This window comes from Ornithorhynchus anatinus, chromosome 20 (assembly GCF_004115215.2).
Source record: "Ornithorhynchus anatinus isolate Pmale09 chromosome 20, mOrnAna1.pri.v4, whole genome shotgun sequence".
NCBI classification, from domain to species: domain Eukaryota; kingdom Metazoa; phylum Chordata; class Mammalia; order Monotremata; family Ornithorhynchidae; genus Ornithorhynchus; species Ornithorhynchus anatinus.
In genome coordinates, this window is record NC_041747.1 from 20,279,709 (window position 1) to 20,303,248 (window position 23,540).

General features: G+C 44.7%; 1 protein-coding gene across 1 annotated transcript; it reads left to right on the forward strand.

Moving 5' to 3' along the window:
• The first annotated feature begins 8,298 nt into the window (after positions 1-8,298).
• On the forward strand, positions 8,299-20,656 carry LOC100078458 (caspase-1-like). Its single transcript, XM_029047890.2, has 11 exons — positions 8,299-8,397; positions 8,500-8,639; positions 10,452-10,718; positions 11,480-11,557; positions 11,771-11,892; positions 12,910-13,083; positions 13,435-13,669; positions 14,212-14,352; positions 15,970-16,079; positions 17,412-17,515; positions 20,519-20,656. Exons 2-10 carry the CDS (start codon positions 8,633-8,635, stop codon positions 17,508-17,510), a joined length of 1,233 nt encoding a protein of 410 aa, XP_028903723.1. The 5' UTR covers positions 8,299-8,397; positions 8,500-8,632; the 3' UTR covers positions 17,511-17,515; positions 20,519-20,656.
• Positions 20,657-23,540: the final 2,884 nt, after the last annotated feature.

The following is a 23,540-nucleotide window of genomic DNA, read 5'->3' on the forward strand; positions in this document are numbered from 1 at the left end:
TTTGCTTACTGGGGACTCCCAGTCGAGGTAAGAGAGTGACTTGACTCAGTGGCAGATTTATATTAGGCAGTAAGACTAGCATATTGAGACTCAAACTCTGATATTCTCGTCAACATTTTTATTTTTATTTGAATACCCGACGAAAGTGGCCAACAACAGGATATTCAAATAGTTACTGCATGGTGAAATTAAACTGGAAAAAACAGCTCAAAAGGACCAAATAAGCATTTTAAAGACATCTCAAAGCAAAACCTCAGATAATGCGGCATAGCTGTGATCGGCTTGGAGAAAACACCTAAATTCATTGCTTTTCTGCAATGCTTTGGGGTAGAGTGGATTTGAATTTCAGGAAAATTGCCCTTGGGATGAATACATTTTAGTTCCCATTAAAATGATTTAAGAATCAGTAAAACATCAAGACAACTTGATATAAATGAAAACATTTCTATTGTAAATGTTAATCAGAATTTACTCTCCTTTTTTCCCATCTCAGCATTCTCTAGAATTATTATTCAGAGTTGGGAAGATTGAGTTTGTAGACATCATTACAGAGGCTCTGTGTGCATTTGACTTTTATCCTGAAATTTCTTTATCAATTTACCAAACAGAGGCAAAGGATCTGTTACTGACTGAATCAGGGAAGAAAGAAAGATTAAGCATTTAGTCACCATGTCTAGTCAGAGAAAGATAGAACAGAGAAATTGTAATCCCAGAGGATTCAATTACCTGATTTTGAAAGTATCTCTGAGAGAAAGCTAAAAACAAAATAACACTGTGTGTTACTCTGAAAAGTTGCCACTAAAATGTCCTGAAAAGTGCCGTCTCAATTACTTTAAAATAGCATCCTGTTCAAACAGTGATTATATACTTCACTTTCATCCTCTTACAGGGAAGCGTTATTATGACTCATTTTATTTTCTTGTAAAAATCTCTCAACAGCTCAACTTTACACTGAGATGAATAGGGAGACCCAGTACATAATAAGGAAATTTTCTGTGGACTGGGATGGGGATGAAGTGATGAAAGTTAAATACCTTTTCCTTAAAGATTCTATTAATAGTTTTACAGATCTCCCTCCAATTCTTCTAGTTGCAGTATCTGATAAATGGCTAAAGAAAGTTTTAGATCCCTAAACGTTAACTGAATTGATTTTAAAATTCAGGAAGCACTTGTTTTTTTTCTGAAATTCCCCTTTTAATTTAATCTAGTCCCTATAAAGAAATAGCCAGTGCTGAAAATGCCAGTGTGAATTGTGCTAAAACCCATGTCAGGTGAAAGCCATTGTGTTGAGAGGATCACGGTCAGAAGCCGGCCATATCGAGCTCTAAATAAGACAGATGTGACCCTGGGCCTTGCATCCTGAAATATCCAATGTCCTGGAAACATTGACTTCTGGGGGAATCTAAGAATATCTCTGTTTCTTACATTTAGTCAGAGAGCGAAGAAGCGAGAGATCGAGGGAGGTTTTCAAGAGAAAGATGAGAGTTTTGTCTACACAATATTTAATTAGAATTGATGAGCTATTCCATTTTAAATGTCCTGTGGACAAAATATAAAACTCTCTTGATATATAATAATATATAATACAATATATAATAAATATAAAACTCTCACCCCGCCCCTGAATTCAATTTTAGGTTGTCCTGCTTAAAGAACTTGAATCTGGAGTTAGAATCTGTTTTACATTCAACAGAACATAGTCAAAAGACTTGGAGACGTAGTCATAAGTAGACCCGGGTATTTGTGTGAACTACCGCGGACAGCCGGGGCCTGGGAGTCAGAAGTACCTCTGTTCTAATCCCGTCTCTTTCACTTGTCTGCTGGGCGACCTTGGGTAAGTCACTTGACTTCTCTGGGTCTCAGTTACCTGATCTGTAAAAAGGGGATTAAGACTGTGCCTCCCCCTCCCCCCACCAAGTAGAATAGGGACTATGTCCAACCTGCGAGGCAATTAGCAATGATCAGCAATTATTGTTATTATTATCAATTCTATTTCCCACTTCTTTGCTTACCCTTACATTACTGGGTAGCCATAATAATAATTATGAGTGACGTATTTGTGAAGTGTTTGCGACATGCCAAGCATTGTGGTAGGCACAGGGGTAGCACTGGGGAAGCAGCGTGGCTCAGTGGAAAGAGCCTGGGCTTCGGAGTCAGAGGTCATGGGTTCGACTCCCGGCTCTGCCACTCGTCAGATGTGTGACTGTGGGCGAGTCACTTCACTTCTCTGTGCCTCAGTTACCTCATCTGTAAAATGGGGATTAACTGTGAGCCTCACATGGGACAACCTGATTACCCTGTATCTACCCCAGCACTTAGAACAGTGCTCTGCACATAGTAAGCACTTAACAAATACCAACATTATTACAAGATAATCTGGTCAGGCGAAGTTTGTCCCACATGGGGATTATTGTCTAAGTAAGAGGGGGAATGTGTATTTTATCTCCATTTTACAGATGTGGAAACTGAGGCACGGAGAAGTTAAGGGATTTGCCCAAGGCTATACTGCAAGCAGACGGCAGAGCTGGGATTAGAACCCAGGTGCCCTGTCTCCTAGCTCCAATCTCTTTCCACTAGACCACAGGCTTCCCAATTAAGAAAGCTGGGGTTATCTTTGGAAGAGTGACATAAATTTGGGTGACATCAGATGGGGGAAGTACAAAGAAAGGAGGCAGAAGACATATTTTTGAAGAGACTGTGAAGTACGGTTCCTAACAATATGGCATGGCATTGCATGGCCGGGGCGTAACAGGAGCAGGCTAACCAGTCTGGCTTATGGAGACTTTTCTTTTTATCGGGCAGATCAAGACACCAGAAGAAGTATTTGTCAATCCAGTATTTGTACTTAGTATTAGTATTTGTACTAAGTGTTTGGGAGAGTACAATGTAATAGAATTGGTAGACACATTCCCTGCCAACCAGGAGCATACAGTCTAGAGGGGGAAACAAAATATAAATAAATAAATTACGCATCTGTACAAAAATGCTGTGGGGCTGAGGGTAGGGTAGATAAGGGGTACCAATCCAAGTGCGGAGCTGACATGAAGAGAATGGAAAGGAGAAATTGAATGCTCCTTCGGGAAAGACCTCATGGAGGAAATATACTTTTAATATGCCTTTGAAGGTGCGGAGAGCAGTCGTCTGTCGGGTATGAAGGGTGAAGGAGTTCCAGACTAGAGGCAGGATGGGGGGAGAGTTGGGAGTGAGATAGATGTGATCGTGGTACAGTGAGTACGTTGGAATTAGAGGAGTAAAGTGTGTGGGTTGGGTTGAAGTAGGAAATCAGGTATATAAGGTAGGAGGGGGCAAGGTGATTGAGTTCTTTAAAGCCACTGGTAAGCAGATTGAGTTTGATGTGGAAGTGGATGGGCAACCACTTGAATATTTGAAAATAGAACTTGAAAGATTTTGAAAATGTATTTGAAAATAGTAATAGGAAGCACACCACCACAGGATACGGTTGCTTGTGGCTAAACCCGATGTCTGCCACCAGCCTCTTCAGGCACAGACACGGGTAAGCATTAGATCTCTCCATCAGAAGTGATTCCTACAGGCTTAAAGAACTGATGCATTCATTTTTTTTTCTTGCAGACTGAAACATTTTCCAGCTTCTGAAGGATTTCTCTTTCCCAATCCAAATAGTTTAAAGCCCTTCATCCTCTGTGGGTCACATCTTCCCGTTGTCACCTAACATGGTGTAAATCCAGTTGCTCTGGAGTCAAAGGAAAGTAATATATGTTCTTTTCATGTATATGTGACCTCGAGGAAGTACCAGATATATAGATGTGACCTTGGGCAATTTATTTCACTTCTCTGGGCCTCAGTTACCTCATCTGTAAAATGGGGGTTCAATCTTACTCCCTCCAAATTAGACTGTGAGCCTCATGCGGGACAGGGACCGTTTCCAAACTGATTAACTCGTTATCTACCCCAGCGCATAGAACAGTCTGAAAATATAGTAAGCGCGTAACAAGTGCCATGCTTATTATCATCATTTTTTAAAATCGCATCTCAACCAAGAGGCCTTCCCTGACTAAAACCTCATTTCCCCTACTCCCTCTGCCTTCTGTATCATCTATGCACTTGAATTATAGACTTGAAGCACTTGATTCATTCAGTAGTATTTCAATAGTGTTTATTGAGCGCTTACTATGCGCAGAGTACTGTACTAAGCTCTTGATATTTACCCCACCCTCAGCCCCACCGTACTTACGTACGTATCTGAAATGTATTTTGATGTCTGTCTCCGCCTGTAGATTGTAAAGCTCCTTATGGGTAGGAAATGTGTCTAGTTGATTCGGTCGTATTTATTGAGCGCTTACTGTGTACAGAGTCCCGTACTAAGCTCTTGGAAAATACAGTTCAGCATCAGATAGAGAAAATCCCTGCCCACGGCGGGCTCGCAGTCTCTCACAAGTGTTTAGTACAGTGCTCTTCACCCAGCAAGCGCTCGATAGATAGCAGTGATTGATTAAAGCACTCTGCGTCATTTGGCCATACAATAATTTATACTAAAATAATTAGATTGTGTAATTAATATTCATTGAACGATCAAGATGTCCCCAAGATATTCCTGCCCCTGCTGAAATGATTAGCATTCACAGCCTGGAGTGCAATTGCAGTCAGATGATATGACAAATGTTCACTAACGATGAAAAAAATGATTTCAGAAATCTGCTGGGAGCTATTAAGCTAAAGGAACTGACAAGCGTGAGGACCGATACCTGTCTAAGCTTTGGGCTACCTTTCGTCAAATCAGCTGACGGGGTCAAATGGCCATATGGAGAATAATTCTTGAAGCAAGACGTGGAATGTGAGGAACGGGGGAGATTGTCTCACATTTGCACTAATGGTGCAATTACTTGGAGACCTGTCCGGAAGTGATTGGACCGTTCTATCGCTTTTCTTGTGAGAAGGAGCCATCTGAAAACCCCAATATGTGGCTGTTGATTGTGAACATTTAATTCACTCCTATTTATAAAAATGGAAGGATAGGTGTAATTGCCATGAAGAATCGGTTCAACCTTCACAACATCGCTAAAATCCGCCCTCTCCTTTCCATCCAAACTGCTAACGCATTAATCTAAGCACTTATTCTAGCCCGCCTTGATTACTGTATCACCCTCCTGTCTCTCCCACTCCAGTCCATACTTCACTCTGCTGTCTGGATCGTTTTTCTATGAAAACATTCAGGCATGTTCCCCGCTCCTCAAGAACCGCCTGTGGTTACCCATTCACCTCTGCAACAAACAGAAACTCTTCACCATTGGCTTTAAAGCACTCGGTCTCCTTTCCCCCTCCTACCTCAACTCCCTACTCTCCTACTATAACCCAGCCCACACACTTTGCTCCTCTAATGCTAAACTTGTTGCTGTGCCTCGATCTCCTCTATCTCTCCACTAATTCTCTCCCATAGCCTGTTTCTGGCCTGGAATGTCCTCCCACCTCATATCTGACAGACAACTATTCTCCCTTACTGAAGGCACATCTCCTCCAAGAAGCCTTCCCTGACTAAGCCCTATTTCCTTTTCTTCAATTCCCTTCTACGTCACCCTGACACGCTCCCTTTATTCATCCCCTTTCCCCGCCCCACAGCATTTATGCGTATCTGTAATTAATGTGTTTATATTACTATCTGTCTCCCCCTCTAAACCGTATGCATATTTGAGCTGGGAATGTGTCTGTTATTATGTTATACTCTCCCAAGCACTTAGTACAGTAAGTGTCCCATAAATACGATTGACTGATGCAGAGACGATTGTTTTGGTCAGAAATGAAAGTAGATGAGAACTCTTTCTGAGGGCCTGGGCTTGGCTGCACCAATAAGATGGGTCGTTATTTGGGGTGGTGGGGAAGTTGGGCTAATGGGAAGTGTCAGTGTTAAAGGCTGCTCCAGCTTGTCCTGGAGTTTTAAAGGTCATGAATTTGAGAATTCCACAGGACCTAGACCAGGCCAGAGACCAGGTGTGTCTGCTAAAAGGTGGGTGGTGGGGGAGTGTCTACTTGCTTGCTGCCCCTCTGCCAATATTGTAACACAAGAATAATGAATAAGTAACTTTAGAGCAGTTTAGCAATTCACTCTGGGAACAAGTTAACCCTCAGGGCGTCGAGCTATCCAAATGTCCCCCTTATTCTAGGCCAATGAAAGGCCCTCTCCTCACCGTGACTTCTGAAGAACAGACTCCTCCTCTGATGATTTTCCTGGTGCCTACCCCACCCCAGATTGGAGAACATCAGTGGGGAAGTTGGATAACACTCAGGAACACTTTCTGTCTCCGAGACTGGCAGTCTTGGCTGAGCCAACCGTCAGCCTGGAGACCTTCCTACATGAAAAATCCAGGGCCAACCTCAACCCAGCCTGGCCCACATGGAGGCCTCTGAGCTTAACCTGAATCAAGATGGACTAATGTGAAGGCACAAGGTTACAGGAAGTAGAGGAAGAGTGACAGGGATTTCCAGGCATCTCATGATTTCCTTATGAGACTTGCATGCCAAGAAAGTCCATGAAAAGTACCCTGAAAGTGCTCAAAGGTAAAAAATGGGGTAAAGCTGGACCCTCCTCTCCAAGCCTACCTATGCCCTTGTCTGAATCTTCAGACCAAATCAAGGGATGGTGCAGGGATTATGACATCCTATACTTTATGGAACCCGTGTAATATCAGTCAATCATTACCAGGGTTCCATAAAGTATAGGATGTCATAACCCCTGCACCATCCCTTGTCCAAGGTCACTTCGTTGCCAGGATCATTTTCTACACAAACATTCAGGACATGTTTCCCTACCCCTCAAAAAACTCCAGTGGTTTCCCATCCACCACCGTATTAAAAAAAAAAAAAAGCAAACCAAAAAAACTCACCATTGCCTTTAAAGCAGTCCATCATCTTGCCCCCACCTATCTCACCTCGTTACTCTCCTACTACAACCCAGCCCATAAACTTTGCTTTTCTAATGCTAACCTTCTCACTGTGCCTCCATCTCATCTATTTTGCTGCCAACCCCTCGCCCATGTCCTGCCTCGAGCCTGGAATCCCCTCCTTCCTTAAATCTGTCAGACAATTACTCCCCGCCGCCCCGGCTTCAAAGCCGCCTTATTGAAGGCACATCTCCTCCGAGAGGCCTTTCCTGACTAAGCTCCCCTTTTCTATTCTCCCACTCCCTTCTGTGTTGCTCTGACATGCTCCCTCTGTTCTCCCATCCCAGCCCCACAGCACTTATGTATGTATCTGTCATTTATTTATTTATATCAATGTCTCTCTCCCTCCCTCTCTAGACTGTAAACTCATTCTGGGCAGCGAATGTATAATAATAATAATGTTGGTATTTGTTAAGCTCTTACTATGTGCAGAGCACTGTTCTAAGCGCTGGGCTAGATACAGGGTAATCAGGTTGTCCCATGTGAGGCTCACAGTTAATCCCCATTTTGCAGATGAAGTAATTGAGGCACAGAGAAATTAAGTGACTTGCCCACAGTCACACAGCTGACAAGTGGCAGAGCTGGAAGTCGAACCCATGACCTCTGACTCCGAAGCCCAGGCTCTTTCCACTGAGCCACGCTGCTTCCAGCATGTCTGTTTATTGTTATATTGTACTCTCCCAAGAGCTTAGTACAGTGCTCTACACTCAGTAAGTGCTCGATAAATATATTTGAATGAATGAATAACCAAAAAGAGCCCTGGGGACAGAAAACCTCTAACAATAATAATAATTGTGGTATTTGTTAATTGCTTACTAATGCCAAGCACTTTGCTGAGTGCTGGCTAGATAAAATGCAATCAGATCAGAAACAGTCCCTGTCCCAACATGTAGCTCACAGTCTGAGAAGAAGGAAGTGAGGCAAAATCAGAAATTAATCTCCATTGGATAGATGAGTAAAGTGGGACACAGAGAATCAATCAATGTTATTTATTGAACATGTACTATGTGCAGCACACTGTACTAAGCACTTGGGAGACTACACTGCAACAGAATTAGCGGACACGTTGCCCACCCAAAACGAGCTTAGTTTAGAGGGGTCAAAATGATTTTCCTAAGGTCAGGTGAGTGGCCGAGATGAAATTAGGACCCCGGTTTTCTGACTCTCAGCCCTGTAATCTCTCCATTCGATAAAGCTACCAGAAATGTATTCATCTGTATTGATGTCTGTCTCCCCCTCTAGGCTGTAAGCTCAATGTGGACAGAGAATGTACCTGTTTATTGTTGTACTCTCCCAATCTCTTAGTATAGTGCTTTGCTCGTAGTAAGTGTTCAGTAAATACAACTGAATGAGCCTGGGGAGAGCAGGAAGATTTAACTGCTGGCCATTGCAACATGAGAGTGGGGGAGGGAGAGAGAGATAAAGAGAACGAGAACGAGAGTGTGACTGTGTGTGCACACGTGTACGCAGCAGATGACAGGAGGTTGTGTGTTTGTGGGGACGGGGGTCATGCATTTATATGGGTAAGTGTCATTTCACTGTTGAACTGGCTTCATCTTCCCCCCCACTGTTTCTCTTTTTACAGGAAACGAAATCCTTTCAGGCTCATGCGAAAAGAAATTTCAAAACAGCCTGACGGAACCAACTGGCAATGCAGCCAGAAGAGTTTCACTTTCACCGGATCTTCCTGCTCCTGCTCCCTGAGAAGCTGAAGGAGGATGGCTGGTGAGTTGGGGTCCCTTTTCTATATGAGGGGGCTGGACAGAGGTTGGAAGGGGGCGTCACAGGGCTTAAGGGCTCCAGGCTGTGTGTAGTTGGAGGGCCTGGAGCAAGGGAGGGGAGGGAGAGGTGCAGGAGGGATCTCTGAAGTGGCCTCACCCTCTGATTTTGCTTTCTTGAGTTCGGCATTCTTGGATTCTAGGAGAGTCGATCCCTGGGGTGGGGGCTAGGCGTGGGGGGGGGGGGGACTGGAAAACACACCTATTTCACATCTGCTTTTGGCTCTCGGTTAGTTTGGTTGCTTGCTATTAAGTGCTTACTAAGTCATCATGGGCAAGGACCGCGTCTACCAACTCTGTTGTATTGTACTCTCCCAGATGTTTAATACAGTGCTCTATACTCGGGAAGTGCTCGATGAATAAATTGGGTTTTTTGCTAAGTGCTTACTAGCTTGTTGTGAACAGAGAACGTGTCTTCCAACTCTGTTCTATTGTACAGTGCTCTGTACCCAGGAAGTGCTCAATGAATAAATTGCTTTTTTGCTGTTAAGTGCTTACTAGTTCCTTGTGGGCAGGAAATACGTCTACCGATTCTCTTGTATTCTCCCAAGCGCTTAGTACTGTGCTCTGCATCAGGAAAGTACTCAGTGAATAAATACCGATGATGAAGCTACGTACTATGCGCTGGGACGGACATAAGATAAACGAATCAGACATTGGCCGGTGGACAAACATGTAGAGAAGAGATTACACTTGTGAATCTCTTGTGAGATAGAAATTACAGATAATTAGATCATTAAAAAAACTGTATATTGCTGGCAAGGTAAGCAGTGGACTTGAAAGCGGGGGGCAGAGTTCTGATAATAATAATAATAATTATGATATCTCTTAAACGCTTACTATGTGCCAGGTACTGTACTAAGCTCTGGGGTGAATAAAAGCAAATCAGATTGGACACAGTCCCTGTCCCACATGAGGTTCACAGTCTCAATCCCATTTTACAGATGAGGTAACTGTGGCTCAGAGATGTGAAGTGACTGGCCCAAGGTCACACAGTGGACAAGTGAGGAGCCGGGATTAGAACCCATGACTTTCTGACTCCCAGGCCCGTGCTCTGTTCACTTCGCCATGCTGCTTCTCCTGGGGCTCCTTAGGCAGAGGATGTTCTGCCCCAGCACTGGAAAAATGTGTTTGGGGCATCGCAGAGAATAGTTTCCAGGTGGTCTCAGCTTTGCCGTTTATGGAAACATGAGAGTTACTTTTCATTCTTACAGTGCCTGGTACATAGTTAAATGCTTAACAAATATCATTCACTCAGTCATATTTATTGAGCACTTACTATGTGCAGAGCACTGGACTAAGCACTTGGGAGAGTACAATATAACAATAAACAGATTCATTCCCTGCCCACAGTGAGCTTACAGTCTCCATGCCCTCTGAACACAAGAGGAAAAAGGCAGCTAAGTTTTTATACCGAACACTTCAGAACATCCCCAAGAGTAAGAAATATATTGAAGCCGCGGTGACAGGAAGTGTCCAGAGTCAGAATTTCTTCCCAAGGTCCTGGGAACTGGGTTTAAAATCATAATTTATTGAATCCAGTTGGATAGAAAGCCTCCATGATGCCCAATCTGGATTAGAACTGATCCAAGCTCCAGAAAATTAGGAGAAAACTGGACTTTAATTTGGCTCACAATGAGCTTAGAGTTTAGAGGGGACTAGACCCCAAGGTCATGCTGCTTCTCAAATACCAAATACCGGACGCCCATAGGGTACAAACGGGGAGACTCATAACTGAAGAGCCAAATCCTTCCTCCAGCCCAGCTCTTGAAGGACAGATGGTGTCTGATCATCGAGTCTCTGACCCACGGCATGATCAGTGGCTTGCTGGACGACCTGCTGCAAATGCAGGTCATCAACCAGGAGGAGATGGACACAGTCAGAGAAGAGCATCACAGACCCGCCGAGAAGACCCGGGCGCTGCTCAACTCTGTCATCCCGAAGGGTGACTTGGCTAGCCAGATTTTTATCGATTCTCTGTGCAAGAAAAATCCATTCGTTGCTGCTAAATTGGGGCTCTCTGCAGGTAATGATCCTGGACTTGCCAGTTAACTCCCTGACCTAGTCCCTCCATCAGCCCTGGGTACTGGAGGATCCTCAGGTTGTTCCTGTATGATAATGGAGGGTTAACTCTCGGGTACCAAAGAATCCACTGAGTTTTGATGTCAACAGACGCTGTTGATGTCTTTCGCTCCCAAGATCTTCTCTCCATCTCTGCCCTCTGTGCTCCATTCAGCTGGGACTCCGGGAAAGGGCTTCTTTTCCCACTGGGGTTTTGTTCGTATCGCGCTCCATCCTATGCCCACTGGGAGGCTACGTCCCCTCCTCGGCAACAGCGGGAGGCTAATGTCACTGGGTTTAAGGCCTGGAAACCCCACATTCCTCCAGAGATATGATTCTTCTGGAATCTTTGTTGTGTTCAGAGAGAACAGAAGTACTAATAGGTCATTTTTCATCAAAGCCTCGTATTGTTGCCCATCATGGACAAAAGCCCCTCTGTGTCAGAGTGGCATCCATCTTGGTGCTACCAGACCGTACCCACAGAGCTGAGGAGAAATTCCAAACTCATTTCCTCAGGGAAGCAGATCCAGAACTCCCTCACTAGATTTCATCTACCAAAACCCACTTTTGAAGGTGACTCAATGAACCATTTATGTTTAGATTTGCTAGGCCCGGAACATGTTCAGTCTATTGACCCTACGCTTTGTTAGTCATCCTTTGCATAGCAGGAGGCCTGGATGGGGAAATAGGTGATTCACAAGTTGTTTTTTTTTCCATTTCCCTTAGGTGGTCAAGGACAATCTGGAAACACCCAATTTGTAGGGCAGTCCCAGATGATCCCAGCAGTGGCTACCAGCTGTTCAGGTATCTACGCCTCCTGCCCCAAAAGCTACCGTTCGGGATCATTTCCTTCTCCGAAGACCTTGGGGAAGTCAGGGAACGGGTTTGGGCTGAGACGAGGGTCCCCGCGATCATGTGTAAGGGCTCTGGTCCTGGGCAAAGCTTAGAAGAACCCCATTTTCTGTGTTAGCCTGGGAAACATCCTGCATCTCACTGCTTCCTTCACATTGTCTGCAGTTCCACAGGCTCTTCAGGCTCCCAAAACCCTGACAGAGAGTCATCCGGATGGATCCGGGGAAATACTCAAGCTCTGCCCTTCTGAGGAACGAGAGAAGCTCCAGAAAGAGAACGAGGGAGAGGTCCGTATATTAGAGGAACAACAGACACGTCTGCCAGACCTCAGTTGCAAACACTGGCTGCTTCCCTAATCCCAAACTCCCCTTCCTCCTTTAATGTCTTAGAAGGGAAATTCCCTTTCGGAGAAAGCAGACTCCAATCCCTCCATGAGTCCCCTAAAGAAATATTCCCCGGTGACCTTAGTCACCCATCCGGCTGTCGTCTCACCCCTCCCTCTCTTTCTCGCTTCCTCCCATTTATCATTCTAATTAGACCCCATTCCCTTCTTGCTTTACCTCCTAGGATCAGACCCATCCAACTTTAAGAGGGCGAGGGATGGGTCTAAATGGTCACTTCTAGCTTGGGTGGAGAAGTAGTCATACTTATTTAGCACTTGCTATTACTATCACTAGCAGTAATGACACTAATAGTAATTGTAGCATTTGTTAAGCACTCATTATGTACCAGGCACTTTATTAAGCGCTGTGGTGGGTATAAATAAATCAGGTGGGAATTAGTACCTGTCCCTCAAAGGACTCTCAAGCTCCAAGAAGACTGAGGTGGAGGAAGTGCTTCTGAAGACTGTGGACCGTCTCTAGACTGTGAGCTCGTTGCGGGCAGGGAATGTATTTGATGTTATACTGTACTAACCCAAGTGCTCAGTACAATGCCTTGCACACAGTAAATGCTCAATCAGTACAATTAATAATAATAATGACTCAGTTGAGCAGCAGCCTGGTCTACTGTAAAAAACTTGGGTCTGGGAGTCAGAGGACTTGGGTTCTAATCCCAGCTCTGCCACTTGTCCGCTGTTGTGGCTTGAGCAAGTAGCTTCACTTCTTTATGCCTCAGTTCCTTCATTTGTAAAATGGAGATAAAGACTGGAAGCCCCACATGAGACGTGGATTTTTGCTTCTTCCTTGCCCAGCGCTTTTTACAGTGTATTGTACATAATAAGCGCTTGACAAATATATTTTTTTTTAAAAAAAAGCTCTTGACAGTGAAGATGAGAGCAGAGACGGTATGTCTTTCGTCAACAGATCTACCCGGTGTTGGTTAAGGCCGGACGCCAGCGCCAGGCTCTCATCATCTGTAACATCAAGTTTGAGGAACTCTGTGAGCGGGTTGGGGCTGAGCTCGATATCAAGGGTATGAAGAAGCTGCTGGAAGACCTAGATTACACCGTGCAGGTTGAACGAAATCTCTCAGCCACGGTATGTCTGCAGTCCTTCCTTTCCCACATCCAGTGGCCCATTTCTGCTTCGCTGAAGCCTTCTCACAGCCCCTTTCTCATTTCCCGCCATGGGGTCTTGCCTCGCCTCGTCCCATCGAGTCATTTCCGACCCATAGCGACTCCACGAACGCAAGTCTCCCAGAAAGCCCCATCTCTATCTGCCGTCGTTACTGTAGTGGAGATATAGAATTTTCTTGGTAAAAATATGGAAGTGATTCACCATTGCCTTCTCCCGCCCAGTAAATTTGAGTCCACGCCTTCGACTCTTTCCCGTGCCGCTGCTCCAGTTGCCTTCTTGTTTCCCTGTTACTGACTTTGGCATCTCCCTCAGGAAATGGAATCGAAGCTGAAGATGTTTGCTGGGCGGCCGGAGCACAAGTTTTCAGATAGCACTTTCCTGGTGTTCATGTCTCACGGCATCCTTGAAGGCATCTGTGGGACCAAATACAAGAAGCAGGAACCAGACGTGTTATCGTACAGCACGATCTTCCGCGTATTCAACAACATCAACTGCCCTGGTCTGAAAGACAAACCCAAAATCATCATCGTCCAGGCGTGTCGAGGAGGTGAGTACCTTCTGCATCCCTCTGGCTGTTTCCTCTTGGCTGCTTTGGGAAAATTAAGACCCTTCCTCCTCTGGATTTCCTAACACGCTGTGGAAACGGATCGGCTTTGTGGAAATAACACAGGCCTGGGAGTCAGAAGACCCGAATTCTCATCCCGGCTCTGCCACTTGACTGCTTTGGGAGCTTGGGCAAGACACTTCTGTTTTCTGTACCTCGGTTACCTCATCTGCAAAATGGTGATTAAGACCATGAGCGCCATGGACTGTGACCAGTCTGATTAGCCTGTATCTTCTCCCGCGTATAGAACAGTGTTTGGCACAGAGCAGCACTTAGCGAATACCATGAAAAAAATAGCTGAAGTGATGGAGAATACATGCAGAGGTGAGAAAGGCAAGTCCCGTGGATATATGCATTGTAGAGCCTGAGTGGAAGGGGATAGGGAGAGCAACTGACTGACTTTCCCTGAGAAAAAGAGAAGTTTCCCGTTCGGGTTAGCAGTCCCAAATTAGCGAAGAGTGTTTAACCAATGGTTATTTCCTCAGAGAATGAAGGTATGGCCTGGGTGAGTGACTCGCTGGGGCCCTCTGCAACCAGCTCACAGGAACCTGAGGATTTGGAGAATGACGCCATTCACAGGACGCACGTGGAGAAAGATCTCATTGCTTTCTGCTCTTCCACCCCAGGTCAGTGGCTTCTCGGGTGAGGATTTATAGGCAGTGTCTTCTCCCTTCACAAGTTCCGTGCAGCCTGGGTAAAGAGGCTGGTGGGAACAGTCGTATCTTGTCAGGTGAAATAGGAAGAATCTCCTGGTTTCTTCTAACTTTCCTCCACTGACCTCAATGGTTCGTATCTCTAAGTGTTGGTAACAATGTCATTTCCCCATCTTTTCCTTGGATGCTGTATTCCTGGGTGGGGGTGGGGGGGAATCAACTGGGCTTATTCAAGCCTCTTCCTCTCTTTTCTCCTCCATAGTGGCAAGAGATAATGGATATTTGACTGTACACAGGGACAAGTTGTAAGCTCAACTCTAGAGCGTAAATTCACTGTGGGCAGAGACAAATAACATTATTATTATTAGCATTATAGGTTCTGACTAGAGGAACATAGGGCAAGGGGAGTGTCAAACTGTTTCCTCTAAAGAGGGAGAAGTTGGAGAAAATAGTGCCATCTGAAGATAGGGCATTAGAAATTGGGTTCTAACCCTGCGTCTTTGCCAGATGGTTGAAGATTCTTGAGGAGACATGCATAACCCTTTTTCCCACTGCGCAGGATTAGTAGAGCCAGTAATAATAGTACTCTTGCAGATGCTTAGTACAGTGCCCTGCACAGAGAAAGAGCTTGATAAATACCACTGATGGACTGATTGATAGTAGTAGAGGACGTAGGTTCTAACCCCTGTCCTGACACTTGTCTGCTGGGTTGGCCTTGGGCAAGTCATTCTCTGTGCCTCAGTTACTCATCTGTAAAATGCGGATTTAAGACTGTGAGCCCCGTGTGGGACGGGGAGGGGTCCAATCTGATTATTTTGTATCTATCTCAACGCTTAGAACAGTGTTTGGCACATAATAAGGGCTTTAACAAATACCATAATTATTATTAGTAGCAGTAATGGCAGCAGGATTATTGTGGGGGTGTGGCATTTTCTGACTGCCCATTATTTATATTAATATCTTTCTCCCCCTCTAGACTTTCAGCGTGGTGTGGGCAGGGGATGTGTCTACCACTTAATAATAATAATGTTGGTAATTGTTAAGCGCTTACTATGTGCAAAGCACTGTTCTAAGTGCTGGGGTAGATACAGGGTAATCAAGTTGTCCCACACGAGGCTCACAGTCTTAATCCCCATTTTACAGATGAGGTAACTGAGGGACAGAGAAGTTTAAGTGACTTGCCCACAGTCACACAGCTGACAAGCTGGGGATACCACTTCTGTTGTATCGTACAATCCCAAGATCTTAGTAAAGTCCTCTGCACGCAGTAAGCCCTAATTAAATACCATCGATTTATTGGTTGATTGGGGGCCTCGTAAGAAATCATTGCTCTGGGGATCATCCTGGTACCTTCCTCGGTAAATATGGAGGCACTTTACGGGAGAACACTGGCCTCACCAGCGAGATGGGCAAACTGGTCCTCCTCTCCCTTGATCCATTCACCCGTCAATCGATCAGTGGGATTTACTGAGCACTCACTGTGTGCAGAGCCCTGCACTAAGAGTGCGTCTCAAAATCGCAGCTCCCTCCGCTCTCTGGCTCAACAAAGAAGCAGACAGTTCTGAGCCTTGTAGTGTCCTCTATTTGCAGACCACGTTTCTTGGCGAGATCCCAAAACTGGCTCACTCTTCATCGTTCAACTCATCAAGTGCTTCCAAAACCACGCCTGGAACTGTGACCTCGAAAGCCTCTTTCTGAAGGTAGGGTTGCTCGTACTTGCCCACGGTCTTTTCCTAGGAGGATCGCGCACGTAATATTCCCGTCTTTCCTAAAGCAAATGACCTTTAAAGTTAGGCTCCGGGATTGGCAGTCCCCAAGGTCAGAGGCGGGCTCACCTTCCCCAGTGAGACTCACAGACATTGATTTGAAGCTTTTTTTCTCTGGCTTGGCCCCAACACAACCACAGAGCCAGTCTTCATTCATTCAATCATTCAACCATATTTATTGAGCGCTTATTGTGTGCAGAGCACTGTACTGAGCACTTGGATAGTACAATTCGGCAACAAATAGAGGCAGTCCCTACCCAACAACGGGCTCACGGTCTAGAAGAGGGGACACAGACAACTAAACGAAACAAGTAGACAGACCTCGATAGCACATGTTTACCGTGTGATGTTGTGGAAAGATCATGGGTTTGGGAGTCAGAGGACCACAGTTCTAATTCCGACTCTGCCACTACTTTGAAGCATTTTAAAGCTTTGATTGTAAAGCAGTCAATCCCCTTGCCCCCTCCTACCTCACCTCACTACTCTTCTACTATAACCCTGCCCACACACTTCACTCTTCCACTGCTAACTTTCTCACCGTACCTTGATCTGGTCTATCTTGCCGCCCACCCCTTGCCCATGCCCTGCCTCTTGCCTGGAAACACCTCCCTCCTCAAATCCATCAGACAATTGCCCCTCCCCCCCACTTCAAAGCCTTATCGAAGGCACATCTCTTCCAAGAGGCCTTCCCTCATTAAGCCCCCCTTCCCTCTTTTCCCACTTTCTTCAGTGTTGCCCTGATTTGCTCCTTTTGTTCTTTCCCTTTCCCAGCCCCACAGCACTTAGGTACATATCAGTCTTTTTTTTTTTATACCAATGTCCGTCCCCTCCACCTCATCTAGACTGTAATCTTATTGTGGGCAAGGATGTGTCCGTTTATTGTTGTATTGTACTCTCCTAAGCGCTTAATACAGTGCTCTGCACACAGTAAGCGCTCAATAAATGCAATCGAACATATGAAAGCTGTCTGACCTTGGGCAAATCACTTAACTTCTCTGGGCCTCAGTTCCTTGTCTGCAAAATAGGGGTTCGGTAGTTGTTCTCCCTTCTAGTTAGACTGTGAGCCCGCTTTGAGACTTGATTTTCTCATATAATAATGATGGTATTTGTTAAGCGCTTACTATGTGCCAAATGCTGTTCCAAGTTCATATCTTCCCCTGCACTTAGTTTAGCATCCTGCACATGGTAAACAGCCAATAAATACCATCGAGTGCACAGAGTAAGTGCTTAACAAATACCGTAACCATTATCTTCCTTCTTTCTTAGGTACAGCGCCATTTTGAGACTCCGAAGCAAAAACTGCAGATGCCAACCAGGGAAAGAGCTACCCTGACCAAGCGTTTTTTCCTTTTTCCCGGTCATTAAAACTAGTAAGTAGAACCAGCTCCCTCAACTCCTCTACTGATTCCAAGCCGGACTCCAATGCCGATCCGCCCATTTGGGTTTTTCTCCCATGCTTCCCTGGACTGCCTGGCCATTTAGATGAACCAAGCAGCGTGACCTAGTGGAAAGAGCACAGGCCTGGGAGACCAAGGACCTGGGTTCTAATCCCAGCTCTGCCATTTATCTGCTGTGTGACCTTGGTCAGATCACTTCACTTCTCTGTGTCTCAGTTGCCTCATCTATAAAATGGGGCATATGATTGTGAGCCCCGTGTGATTGTAAGATCATTGTGGGCAGGGAATGTGACTACTGTTATATGCTCCCAAGTGCTTAGTACATTGCTCGGCGCACAGTAAGCGCTCAATGAATATGATTGAGTGAATGTGAAATAGGGACTCACGTGATTAACTTGTATCTACCCCAGCACTTATTACAGCGCCTGGCACAAAGTAAGCACTTTAAAAATACCATTAAAAAAACCAACGAATTTCAGTGAAATCATAATAATAATGTTGGTGTTTGTTAAGCGCTTACTATGTGCAGAGCACTGTTCTAAGTGCTGGGGTAGATACAGGGTAATCAGGTTGTCCCACGTGAGGCTCACAGTCTTCATCCCCATTTTACAGATGAGGGAACTGAGGCCCAGAGAAGTGAAGTGACTTGCCCACAGTCACACGGCCGACAAGTGGCAGAGTCGGAATTCGAACCCATGACCTCTGACTCCCAAGCACGGGCTCTTTCCACTGAGCCACGCTGCTTCAGAGGTATATCAGTGAAGTGCTGGGGTCTTTGATTTTTGAGGTGACCTTCTGTGGCCTGAGTTTCTCTGGCTTTGCCTAATTATAGAGGCCCTGGTAAATTGCATTTATGTAAGCGCTAAATGAATATGATTGATTCATCCCTCTCCCTGTTAACAGAGAAGCGGCGTGACTTAGTGGAAATAACAGGGGCTAAGAGTCTGGAGACCTGGGTTCTAATCCCAACTCCACCACTTGCCTGCTGGGTGACCTTGGGCAAGTTACTTAACTGTTCTGTGTTTCAGTTTCTGCATCTATAAAATGGAGATAAACTCTGTACACTTTCCCCCTCTTTGACCGTGAGGCCAATACAGGATGGAAACTGTGCTCGTGTTGTTTATCTGGTATCTACCCTTTGAGCAAGGCAAATAACAAGTGCTTGACAAATAGTATTCATATTAAGACAGTCAAGCAATTAATCCAGGGTACTTATTGAGCTTTTGCAGGTGCAGAGCTTTGTAATAAGCACTTGGGAGTACTCAGTACAGTGAATAGGCATGACATGAACCTTGTCCTCAGGAAGCCTACAGCAGGTGAAGTGTGATTTCTGACTGAGGTTGCGGGAGATTGGGACTTTCCAACGTCCAGTAACTTTCTCTCTTTGGGTGGCTACCCACTTAACAGTGTTTCCTGAGGTGTCAACCTCGCTGACCTACCTTCTGAAGCCGGCCCTAATTCAGAGAGAAATTTTTACTTTTCTGGGAGTGGCACCCTGATCACTTGGCGATTTCCACTGAACAAACAGCCTGGCCTAGTGGATAGAGTGTAGGACTGGGAGTCAGAAGGCCCTGGATTCTAATCCCGGTTCTGCTACTTGTGTGTTGTGTGACCTGGGAAAAGTCACTTCACTTCTCTGGGCTCCGGTTATCTGGAAAATGGGGATGAAATACCTATTCTCCCTCTCTGAAGTCTGATGACGGTGTACCTATTAGAGTGCTTGGCATTTTGTCCATTTTCTCTCCTGGTTGAAATGTAAGGCTCCTTTAAGATCGGAACCGTACCCAACCATATGTATAAATCTCACTGCTATTGTAAATCCATCCTTTGGGTTCTCAATACAGGCTTGAGGGTGATGATGATGATGTATCTGTTTAGCTGCCTTGGGTTGCATGAGTTGAATTTCTAATGTACATCTAGGCTGTATCGAGAGCTGATCGATTCTCCGCAGCCGCAGGCAGTATATCCTTAAATGCCTGATGTCCGCTTGTTACCTGTTCAAGGAGATGTTTTCGTCTGGCTGTGGGGTACATCCATAACGCACGCGAGATGTCCAAAACCGACGCTTGGTCCACTCGCAAAGCACGGGGAGAATATCGCTGTCATCCATTTCGTCTTGTGAATCCCTCTATCTTTTTCTGTCTCTTCCAGCCTTCTCCAAATAGCTTGTTGTGGCCAAGGAATGAGTCTGTTTATTCCTACATTGTGCTCTCCCAAGTGCTTAGTACAGTGGTCTGTACACAGAGCTCAGTAAATACGATTGAACAAAAGAATGGTCTTCTAAGGGTTGTAAGATTTCCCACTGACAAGTGTCTCGGGAGATGTTGCTGCTGATGCAATAGGTTGATTGAGAAGCAGTGTGTGGTGACACTCCTGGGAATCAGAAGGATGTGGGTTCTAATCCCTGCTCTGCCACTTGTCTGCTGTGTGACTGTGGGTATGTCACAACTTCCATGTGCCTCAGTGACCTCATCTATAAAATGGAGATAAGGACTGTGTGCCCCATATGGAATACGGATTGGGTCCAACACGATTAGCCTGTATTTACCTCAGTGCTTAGTACAGTACCTGGCATGTAGTATGCACTTAAATACTATATATTAAAAAAAAATCTTCTCATTGTTATTTATCATGAAGTACCATATAGGCTCCTGGAGGTGGAATTGTCTCAGCAATCAGTCAAGAGTATTTATTGAGCACTTAATGTGTGCAGAGCACCGTTGGTGGACACATTCCCTGCCAGCAAAGAGCTCACAGTCTAGATGGGGGCCAGCAGTAAAAAATATTCAGTGAAAATGTCCTATATGCAGAGAACTGGACTAAATGCTAAGGGAATGTGCCCACAACCCTGTTTTTAGTAAAAATGACGATTTAAGACATTAACAGATATGATACATCCCAACTAGAGCTGGCTCAGTGCCCCTTCAGTGTTCCGTAACTGCTTGCTCAAGTTTTCCATCTCTTTCTTCTCTCCAGGAAATTTCCAGATGAGGGTCCAATCCATTCTACCACCGAATCTTCCCGGGGCGACATTTCCAGGTTCAATCCAGCATACTTTTTTATTTTTTATTTTTTTGGTATCCCAATAAATATGAAACCCGTCAATCTACCACACCCCCCTCTCACGGTGCTACTGCTGGACCTTTTCAACAGCTGCTTTTCCACAGGCTGGGGTGGGTCACACAAGACGCATCCCAATCGATCAGTGGTATTTATTGAATGCTTACAGCATGGACAGCACTGTGCTCAGCACTTGGGAAAGAGCAGTACAGTAGAATTGGTAGATGCAATCCTAGACAGTAAGCTCCTTGTGAGCAGCAAACATATCTACCAACTCTGATCAGGGCTCACTATGGTGTATGGCGCACGGTAAGTGTTCATTAAACAATTGAGGTTTGGTGCTGTTTTTGTGAAATGTTTTTTTATGTGCCAGGCTCTGTGCTAATCTCTGGGGTAGATACAAGCTAGTCAGGTTGGACACAGTCCATGTCCAGCATGGGCCTCACAGTCTTAATCAGCCCAAGTCACTAGAACAATGCTAAGTGCATAAAACAGTGCTCTGCATATAGTAAGCACTCAATAAATACCTTTGATTGACTGATGAATTGATTAATCCCCATTTTACAGATGAGGCATCTGAGGCATGGAGAAGTGAAGTGACTTGTCCAAGGTTATGCAGCAGACAAGTGGCAGAACCAGGATTAAAATTTGGGTCCTCTTAACTCCCGGGCCCGTTATCTATCAGGCCCCTCTGTTTGTCCATTGACCGTGAAACATGAGGTAAAAGTGTGTTCAATCAGTAGAACATGGGAAATCAGAAAGACCTGGGTTCTAATCCAGTCTCTGCCACGTCTCTGCTGGGTGACCTCACTCAAGGCACTTCACTTCTCTGTGTCTCAGTTACCTCGTCTGTAAAATGGGTACAGGAGGCCCGTGTAGGACTTGAACTGTGTCCAACCTGATTAGCTTATCTACCCCAGTGCTTAGTACAGTTCCTGGTATATAGTAAGAGCTTAATATTCATTCATTCACTCATATTTACTGAGCATTTACTGTGTGCAAAGCACTGTACTAAGCTTTTGGGAGAGTGCAATATAACAATAAACAGACACATTCCCTGCCCATAAAAAAAAAGAAAAAGAAAATGAGTGGTATTTTCTATGTGCAGAACACTGTACTAAGCTCTCAGTAGAACACACTATGATGGTAGACACCTGCCTACAGTCTAAGTAGGGAGACAGACTTTAGAATGAATTGCCGATAGGGGAAATAGTTGTATAAGATAAAAATGGCCCAGAAAATTATCCCTGTCTCCAAACTTTCCAAGTCTGAAGGAAATGAAACTGGTTTGAAGGGAAATCTGTTGGCAGGCAAGCAAAGATTTCAGTAAAAGCTTAAAATGTGAACCATGGTGCTTACTGCTTTAGGATCTTGACGCTAGCTGCCATTAGGTTCCCTGGTTGATCGTTTTAATTGTGACATTTTGTGGGCTGATAAAAATTGTGCTGAGCTGATAGTTTTTTTTGAAAGCTCTGCAAAAGACTATGAAAAACTTCCTGACAGTGAAATCTAACACTCTCTGGACCCATATTCTGAAGGGAGAACCGGAAGCTTCCAGTTGTCTTTGTACAAATCACCAAGTTATACTTCAAATCAATGCTGCCCGGGCAGGGAATTATCCAGATAAACTTTCAGAACCTCTCCGTCTTTGAGTTACATGACTATATGAAATTTGTCTTATCTGTCTCACAGTTCTTTCCCAGTCTTGTCATGTCGATTCTAGCAGCCCTCCTATAATACGGGGTTATAGTTGTGGTCGTGCACTTGAAGTTATATTTCTGTCAGTACACACGGTTTTTTGTAATACATGCCTAATTTCTTCTTAAAACTTCTAGCAATTATGATCGAGAAAATGATTAAATGCATAGATAATTTGAAGGTTTAATGGCTACTAAATTTAGCTTCCTTCATGCTCTTAGCATGCTGTATAGCAAAACAGCAGGAATGGGGATTAAGACACATACTAAACATGTCTCATTTCCAATAAAGTACTTTACTAATTTGGCTGCCTAAGTTTGCATGAATGTTCAGTTTCTTAACTAACTGCCATGGGAGAATCGTGGAACAGAGAGGGATATATTTTTTAGATGTGGAAATGCCATATTGTGCGGAGGTATGAAAAAGGAAAGAAAATAAGAAAAAAAGATTTGCTGAACAGCCTGTTAAAGGGAGGGTAAAATTAGAACACTTAAAACTCTTGCATCAGCTGTGTCTTTTTTCAGCTGGCATTTCCTCAAATCTTCTGAATTCTAGTCAGTGTCTGGGTTTCAGTATCCCCCTACTAGATCGTAAACTCGTGGTGGGCAGGGAATGCATCTAAAAACTCTTTTAAACTCTGTTAAACCAAGTGCTCGGTACAGTGTTCTGCACACAGTAAGCGCTCAATAAATGCAATCGAATAATAATAATGGTATTTGTTAATAGCTTACTATGTGCCCAGTGCTGGGGTAGATACAAAGTAATCCCATTGTCCCACGTGGGGTTCAGAGTCTTAATCCCATTTTACAGATGAGGTAACTGAGGCATTCATTCATTCAATAGTATTTATTGAGCGCTTACTATGTGCAGAGCACTGTACTAAGCACTTGGAATGTACAATTCAGCAACAGATAGAGACAATCCCCGCCCATTGATGGGCTCACAGTCTAATCGGGGGAGACAGACAAAAACAATAGCAATAAATAGAATCAAGGGGATGTACATCTCATTAATAAAATAAATAGGGTAATAAAAATATATACAAATGAGCAGACAAGCACAGTGCTGAGGAGAGAGGCACAGAGAAGTTAAGTGACTCGACCAAAATCACATAAACTGGTAAGTGGAAGAGCTGGAATTAGAACCCACAACCTCTGATTCCCAAGCCCGGGCTCTTTCCACTAAACCACGCTGCTTCTACCACTGATGATTAAGATAATGATTTTGACATTCCCCGCCC